Genomic DNA, 9003 nt, shown 5'->3' on the forward strand with positions numbered 1-9003 from the left:
CATGTGTTTTGATATTACAGGTCAGTGTCAGCAGCATTTTCAATCGTGTGGATGTGTTGCTTGTGTTTCTGTCCTAAATTGTCCCACAGGAGGCTCTTCCTCTGCTAGTTGAGACCTCAGAGCTATGTAGCAGCCTTCAAGGCAGAACAGGACACAGGTGAATGAGTCACCCACCTGACCAGATCAATGACCCGCTCTCTGGGTGCAGCGCTGACCGGTTCATCATTAATCATTACAATCTGATCTCCCGGGATCAGCTTGCCTTCAGAGGGGCCACCTGGAGATAAATGAGAATGAAGCACAGGTGAGAAGACCATTGGCAACCTATCCCAAGCCCCCTCTCCTGATCACGATTCACTGTGAGCAAATGGTGCTATCAGCAAAACCGAAACCCAACCACACTTGGGTATTCTTTGGACAATTCTGAGGCCCAGGCTGTACCCTGACCAATTAAATCAGAATCTTTCAGGATGGGACCCAGGCATCCACATTTTTCTAAAACTTTACAAGCAAGGTCGAGACTCAGCCTAGCAGCACTTCTCACACTTTATGGTGGATCACCTGGGAATCCTGTTACCATGCCGAGACTCAGTCTAGCAGCACTTCTCACACTTTATGGTGGATCACCTGGGAATCCTGTTACCATGCAGGGGTACAGGGTGAGATAATGCATTTCTCACAAGCTCCCAGGTGCTGCTGATGCTGCTGGTCAACAGGCCATTTTGTGTGTGTATGTGTGGTGAGGCCCCTAGAAGGAGCTAGTCTCTCAACAGGTAGCCAATCAGTTGTGTTGATACCCTGTGGCCAAAGCTGCAACAATTCCGCACAGCTGGATTCAAACAAAGGTGCATTTATGTACTTATTACAAGTAGGGAGACAGCATACTGTGGAGAATCGTAAGATATCTCAGTAAGAGGGTGTTCAGATGTGAGGGTGATCTGGCTGTGACATCTGTCACCCCACTGATTGCCAGGGTTGATTCAGCTGATCTGGTTGGCTAGGCGGGTGTCCCCTTCCTCCCTCACAGCTCCACGTGCATCCCTCCAGCAACCCTCCCACCTCATCCTGCTGAGCAGCTGGGACTGTGGGCACACACCACCACACCCGGCTAATTTTGTTTGTCTGTTTATTTATTTATTTAGAGATGGAGTCTCGCTCTGTCGCCCAGGCTGGAGTGCAGTGGCGCGATTTTGGCTCACTGCAACCTCTGCCTCCCGGATTCACGCCATTCTCGTGCCTCAGCCTCCCGAGTAGCTGGGACTACAGGCGCCTGCCACTACACCCGGCTAATTTTTTGCATTTTTAGTAGAGATGGGGTTTCACCGTGTTAGCCAGGATGTTCTCGATGTCCTGACCTCGTGATCTGCCCGCCTCGGCCTCCCAAAGTGCTGGGATTACAGGCGTCAGCCACGGCGCCCGGCCTTGTTTATTTGTTGTAGAGACAAGATCTCACTGTATTGCCCAGGCTGGTCTCAAACTCCTGGGCTCAAGCAATCCTCCCACCTCAGCCTCTCAAAGTGCTGGGGTTACAGGGATGAGCCACTGTGCCTGGCCCTTTTCTCTTTCCGTTGTTTCCAAGAAGGGAGAAGGAAACTAATATTTGTTGAGCATTTATTATGCACCAGGCAATGGGTTAAATTCTTGGCCTAGTAACGTCACTGAATACTATCATCCCTTCCATATTATGAGATAATTGAGGCTCACACAGGTTAAATAATTGACTTGAAGGAAGGACTAGATCTTAGCTTGGACTCTTCCAAATTCAGAATGGCGAATGTCCCTTTTGAACTAAAAAAGAAAAACTATAATTCAGAACCTAGTCACTGCCAGGTTTCTTAACACATAAACTTAAAACCACATCTGTGTAAAGCATACATTTGTATTTAAGTAAGACCTAAAATCAATTACCTGAATTATGCTCTAGACACATGCAATTACCTCCCAAATATTGATATGGTAGCATATGGTACTATAATTTTAACTATATTTCCACAGGTCTGACGCTGGGTGATAGCTGCAGCTGAAATGCTATCTTTCAAATATTATTGCTATTACTTCATTTAGTAATTGAAATGAACACTTCATACCCAGAACATGGAACTGAAAGTAATTCAGTGTTTCTCTCCCCACCCAGACACTAGGCATATGTGTCATTCAAGCTGTAGCATAAATTCGTCTTCCTTCTGGGAAGTAAGAGAGTAGGGGAACCTTAACATGTCCTCATATTACTGATAGAAAATATTCATTTTACAGATGTGGGATTCAGTGTTTGCACGCATAAGGAATTCAGAAAAACCACTTGGGAAACATAATAAGTATTAAATTATGTGCAATAATCACTCAAATTCAGTCAAACAAATGGTTAGCAATCAAATGCTGATCAAATACAGAAAAATTTTGAAAGTAACTGAAGGACGAATGTTAACTATTCTAATAAGAAAATCACTCTCAGATTAACATACTCTTACATTTGGCCTATGCTTTCTGATTAAAGGAAACTACTCTTGTCTAATCAAGCAACTTTAATCAAGAATGCTGGAGAAGCAACACACTGTCCCATCCAAAATACGAAACAGTGGCACACTTCAAGAGAACTGTCTCATAGCCTTTACTTTGAAGTCTGGATCGCCTATTATAGAAAATCTAGTCACACACTGAAATCACCTGGGACTTCTGTAGAGTCATTTTTATGACTGACACAGCTTGTTTGACCAGCATTTTCACTCATAAAAATAACTGGAAATAGTACTCTTTGACCTTTGTTTTTACTTTTTTTCTACTCATCTCAAAATTGTGTAACAGTAGGTATTAGTGTCTTTGAAGCTAAGGAGAATTGAGGGCAAGGAAGGAGAGAGGTTGTAGAAACAGTGAGATGATACCAAAAAACAAAAAATAAGACTTGAATCTTCATTCAGCTCCTGGGAAGACACATACTTTGGAGAATCTCATAATCAGAGATGTTAGATTATCCCAGTGTTATAAAACAGCATGCCGAATACTATTCCATTTAGGAAAAAATGTGTGTACACATACCTCTATATATGTATTATGTATGTATAAAATATATTATCTGATAGGTAATACATATGTGTGTTTGCGTATGCATGGAATTATATCTACTACACATATTATCTCCGTCTACATCAATAATGGCTATCTCTTGGTACTAGGAATTCAGGTGATTTTTTTTACTTTCTCCTCTATACTATCTACATTGTTTCTATTTTTTTTTTTTTTTACAAAGCATGTTATCATACGAAGCAACAAATCTGTTTTGAGAATTCTCAGTTGTATCAAGCTCAACAATCCTATACAGAGAACTAAAATATGATCTATATTTAGTGAAATAAAAAAGTTTAGCAGATAGCACAAGTCTAAAGTGGTTATTTGTGATGTTTGCCCTGGGGCATATTATGTCAAAATAATGAAAAGTGAAACATTAAACCAAATTTTAAAATCTATACCAGGACACTACTTGACTTTTGTTTCCCTTAATTGAGACACTCAACTGGCCAAACATTTTAGAGTTAAATAACAATAACAATAAAAATAAACATCTACAGAATGACCAGGATGTGCCTGGCACTCTTCTAATTTATTGCATTCTCTCCATAGCCCTACAACATAGATACTACACTGATCCCCATTATACAGAAGACGTAGAGAAGTTACATCAAACTGAAATGCAGGGAATTTAACATGGAAACTAAAAAGTCTAAAAAGGGGCAGAGGTAGGAGTCAGATTCAGGCAGTCTGATGCCAGAGTCTGTGCTCCTAAGTGTAGTACTTTACTGCTGAATCCTGTTACTGATTTGCAAAATCCTGAGAAGAAAGGGCATGGAAGATAATTTCCTTTTTTACTGAAAATAAATCCAATATGAGTCCATTACAGTAAGCATATAAATACATATATAATAAATAATAAAAGCACATTGTTTCTGGAAAGGCAAAGGCAGCCCACTTCAGGCGATTGCATCATAGTCCATTGTATTCAGCTGTGTTGACAGTGGAACATCTGTATACTCTAATATGAATGATTGCGGGAAAGTACGTTAATTATCTAATCATATTGTAGAATTTTAAAGATTTGACACATACTGTATTAGTCAGCATTTGCTGGATAACAAATCACCCCCAAGCTCAATAGGTGTCCAATGATCATTTCTTCTCATGCTTATGGGTCTTTAGGATAACCACAGGCTGGCTGATTTCAGCCAGGCTTAGCTGGACAGTTCTGTACCAAACTGCAGATGAGGCTGTACTTGGCTCCCCCACTGCAGGCTTGCTGCCTCATGTGTTCATTATGGGGCTCAGATGGAAGAGGTCACAGCTACCTGGGGAAAACTCTCTGTCTTTTGTTTTTGTTTTTGTTTTGAGACAGGGTTTCACTCTGTTGCTCAGGCTGGAGTGCAGTAGCGCAATCTCAGCTCACTGCAACCTCCCCTTCCTGGGTTCAAGCGATTCTCATGCCTCAGCCTCCCGAGTAGCTGGGACTGCAAGCATGCACCACCACACCTGGCTAATTTTTTGTCTTTTTAGTAGAGATGGGATTTTGCCATGTTGGCCAGGCTGGTCTCGAACTCCTGGCTTCAAGTGACCCACCAGCCTTGGCCTCTCAAAGTGCTGGGATTACAGGTGAGCCACTGCACCCAGCCAAAAACTCTCTTCTTATAGCCATGGCAGAAGCTCGGGAAACAGGCTCAATTGCACAAGCATGTCTCAAGCTTATGTCATCTTTGTTAATATGCCATTGGCCAATGTCAATCACCTGGTCCAGCCCAACAGCAATGGAGTATGGATTTCCCTTTATTCTGCCTCTAATGAGAAGGGAGGGAAGTGCATACTTGTGAGATAATCCAACTACCCCAGTGACTAAATCCTACTGTAACCACTTCCTCCTTTTTTTCCACTAAGGAATTCATCATGGGCTTACCGTAATACAGTACAGTGCCTGCCTCTTATTGTCTGCATTCATAAGTTAAGAAGTGGGTTATTTCCATGGTTATAGATGATGGCTCAGTATTTTCCTGAGTCAGGTGATAATGATGGATTTGGCAGTTTAAAACCTAGTTTAAGGAGGCATTTCTGTTCCTCTGGTGAAGTGACTCTATCCAGGTTTTGGAAAAACATATCCAGCTTTCACAGTCTGGACACTTATGAAACTGAACAGTAGTTATTCTGGCAGGGTGTGGCAGACAGTCTCAGGAAACCAAGAACCGGGATTGGGTGCTTACCTGGTGTTACTGAGCGAACGACCACTGGCTTTTCACTCCCTGCCACAAAACCAAATCCCAGCACTGGGTCCCTTCTCATCTCCACCTTCCGAGGAGCCGGAGGGATGATTTGGCAGCTCTCTAACCGAGGGTCGTCAAAAGGGATTGCCTGTGTCATGTGACTGTGGAGAAAGCACATACAAGAGAAACAAGGCATCAATGTATGTCTTAGGCATTGGCCTGGCAATCATATTCTCTTTAATTTCAAAACCTATTTTTTGTTAGAGAGTGAGAAAGATCTGGGGAGACCCATAGTCATGCTTCTTTCATGGCTCACTTGGGCCACTTTTGCTTCAGGCTTTTGCATTGGCTGTTCCTCCAACCCGGAAAGCCTGTCCTGCAGATATGCATATGGCCCAGCCTCACCTCACTCAAGCTTGTGCTCACATATGACCTTGAAGAGGACTGTCCTGGCCATACATTTTAAAAATGCAACCCCGCTCCCCAACACGCCTGATCCCCTTTACGCCCTTCTACTTCTTTTTTCCCCACAGCACTAATCATGTGCTAACGTGCCGTAGAATGCAGTTGGCTCTTGAACAATACAGGTTTGAGCTGCACAGGTCCACTTATACATAGATTTTCTTCCTCCTCTGCCACCCCTGAGACAGCAAGACCATCCCCTGTTCTTCCTTCCCCTTCTTAACTTACTCAATGTGAAGACGATGAGGATGGAGACCTTTATGATGATCTACTTCTACTTAATGATTAATACATGTATTTTCTCTTCCTTACGGCTTTCTTAATAACATTTTGTTTTCTCTAACTTTATTGTAAGAATACAGTATATGAGTATAATGCATATAACATACAAAATATGTGTTAATCAACTGTTATGTTATCGGTAAGACTTCTGGTCAACAGTATGCGATCAGTAATTGAGTTTTGAGGGCATCCAAAGTGATATGTGGATTTTTGACTGCATGTGGGGTTGGTGCCCCAAGCCCCATGTTGTTCAAGGGTCAACTGTATACTTAATTTTATAGTTATTTTTGTTGTTTTGCTCTATACACTAGAACAAACACTCTATGAGGGCAAGGAACTTGGTTTTATTCACTGATTTATCTCAGGTTGCTAGAAGAGTATCTGGCACATAGTATATTCTCATTAATACTTGGATTAATAAGTAGAGAAAAAGATTTCTTCGTGAAAAGCTATTTAGTTATAACTGATATGCTGAGAAATAACCTCAGAGGGTTTTAGACATTTAGAAGGTAATACCTATGGCTTCTGGCCCCAGCAAAATTGAAGTGGATTATTTTGGTGGTGACACACCATCCTGTTTCCAAATACATCTCCATTTCCAAAGAAGCTGAGAACTTAGCTCTTGGCATTTGTTCTCCGGGAAGATTTTCAAGTGGTTCAAATGAATCTTTTCATTAACACCTAAACTTCAGAAGTCTTATCAATAATCCCAACTTGAAATTTGTATAGCATTCAAAAATTTTCAAAATACTTCCACAAATATCTAATTTGATAAACAAATTGAGAATGAGAGGGCAGAACTGGTATTATTTTGTGGATTTTACCAATAAGAAAACTGAGATCAAAATACTAGTTTATTGTCACTAAGAGCCCATGGCTCGTATGCCAGAGGGTTGGGTCAAAGATTCACTCCCATGACTCTTAATGAAGTCTTCACTCATGCACATTGTTCAAGGCAGCCTTCTTTTGGGGAAAAGTTATTAGTCTGAATAATAGAAATCTCCTTAATGTAATGTAAGCTAAGATTATTTCAATGACACGGGTTTAATTCAAATTTCTCTCTATATAATCTTCTTCAATAAGTAAAAGAAGATCATTTAAAAATATCTTGGAAGATGCTACTCTATATGCCACCTGGACAACATATTGTTCAATGTAATAAAGATAGCAAAGAAGGAATCCTGTTGTCTTTCTGTGTAATTAATAAGAATGAGGTAAGATCAATGAAAACCTCCTAAGATCTGTCCTTTAGGTATATATCACTATCTAGGAAAACAAACATTTAAAATCCATTTTAAATAGAAAGGAAGTGCCTTTTCGACTTAGCTTCTCGGGAGGTGGAACGGTAGGAAAAAGAGAAGTGTTAGTTGAGAACTAACATGTTGTGCACCATGTGCTAACACTCATCTGTTACCTTATTTCATTCTTAAAATTCCTCTATGATGGAGGCAGTTTTACCCTACTCATTCCTTCTTTGCAAATGCCAAGATAGGAAAAATAACTTGGCCAAGGTCACGCTCTTCTCAGGTGTAAGCCAGGTGCAATCCATACCAGGTCTTCTGATTTGAAGTGTGGGGCACATTAGATAATTTGCAGAAACAGTGCAAAATGAAAATGTGGAGCCTTTCATTCAAACATGACTAATTTCAAGACAGCAGAACATTAAACCCAGTCCAGGGTCCTGTGTCACTGCTTGGGTCACACATCCATGATGCTGGCCCCGGTAGTGTGCTATCCCCAGTGTCCTACCACCATTCTATTAATAGAAAAGTCCAGGCTGAGATTGGTGGCATTATAGGGTAGGTTCAGGTGTTTTTCTGGACCCATAGATTAGACACGGCTACCATGATATGGTATATGCTTGAGATGATGAAGAGAGGTGGGCAGAACTCAGGTGAGCAGGAGATCAGATGGAGAGGCCTGGATGTCAGAGGACAGAATTCTAGACCCTGAGTGAGCCAGCAAAACCAATGCAGAGTGAGCCCCAGTGACCAGGGTAGGAGCCTCAGACAAGGCCCCAGGCTGGGAGGCACTAAGACACAGGGAAGAAGTGAGGAGGCCAGGGCTAGAACCCAGGACACTAGTAGGACCTCTGATACTCCCACAGTGGGCCCCAAAGGGTGGGAACTTGACCTTCAGACACTGATCCCTCCTGGACCTGAAACAGGCATGGCTGGGTATGCCTGTGGGAGAATGGGGCCACCTAGGCATGGTGGACACTTTGGTTCTCTGGTCTCCTCTGTAAGAAAGCACCATCTTAGAGTAAGACATTTTTGAGTCACATTTGAAAACAATTCTGTCCTTTTATCTCCAGATGAAAGAAGGGATGGAAAGAAGAAAGGAAGGGAGGGAGGAAGGAAGAATGAAAGGGAGAGAGGGAAGAAGGAAAATTTACATTTTTGGAAACTGGCCCTGAATTCTGTGTCTTCACCATTTTCCACAGCAGACATAAAATTGAGGAAGGTAAAGCTTGCTGAAGCTGGGTGACTTGCTAATGGTCACGTGTGTTTTAGAAACGAGGTTGGCGCAACTCTTGATTCCAAGCATAGAGAGGCACTGAGGAAGGTTTTTCCTTCTGCTATTGCTAGCTCTGTGAAAAGCTTAAGGCAGTGATTCCCAAACTTTGCTGCACATTAGAATCACTCAGGGAGCATTTCAAAACTCCTAATGCCCGGGTTACACTCCAGACCAACGGCATCAGAATATCTGGGATGCAAACCAGTATCAATTTTAAAAACATCTGCAGGTGATTCCCAAGTCCAGCAAAGTTTGAGAACCACTCTCCTGCCTAGAGAAGGGTGGGTTTTAGTACGCCCTCCAGACAATAGGAAACGAGGACACAAATGATGTCCCTGATTATCTCCTCTAGCAACCATTGTGAATGTATATTAAAATATTTAAAACTTCTGGAGCTTGATTACCCTCTTCCCACCACAGGAACAAGTAATAGTATCTAATGCATCATTCATTCAATAACTATTACGTTATTCTTTTATTGATACCTGACATTTATTAAACATTAATT

General features: G+C 41.8%; 1 protein-coding gene across 2 annotated transcripts in view; it reads right to left on the minus strand.

Annotated features, from left to right (window-relative positions):
* The window catches only part of LOC101018930 (FERM and PDZ domain-containing protein 4), a 113239-nt gene extending 107377 nt beyond the window's left edge, over positions 1 to 5862 (minus strand). Inside the window, exons 1-2 of one of the 2 annotated variants that reach the window (XM_031660760.1) lie at positions 5235 to 5859; positions 175 to 277 (exon numbers count right to left, since the gene is read on the minus strand). In XM_031660760.1, coding sequence (XP_031516620.1) covers positions 175 to 277; positions 5235 to 5430 — 299 coding nt within the window. In that variant the 5' untranslated portion in view covers positions 5431 to 5859. Of the gene's footprint in view, positions 1 to 174; positions 278 to 5234 lie in introns of both variants that reach the window. The other variant, XM_031660761.1, reaches the window with a different exon arrangement.
* Between the last annotated feature and the right edge of the window lie 3141 nt (positions 5863 to 9003).

The sequence above is a fragment of the Papio anubis genome, chromosome X (genome assembly GCF_008728515.1).
Source record: "Papio anubis isolate 15944 chromosome X, Panubis1.0, whole genome shotgun sequence".
Classification (NCBI taxonomy): domain Eukaryota; kingdom Metazoa; phylum Chordata; class Mammalia; order Primates; family Cercopithecidae; genus Papio; species Papio anubis.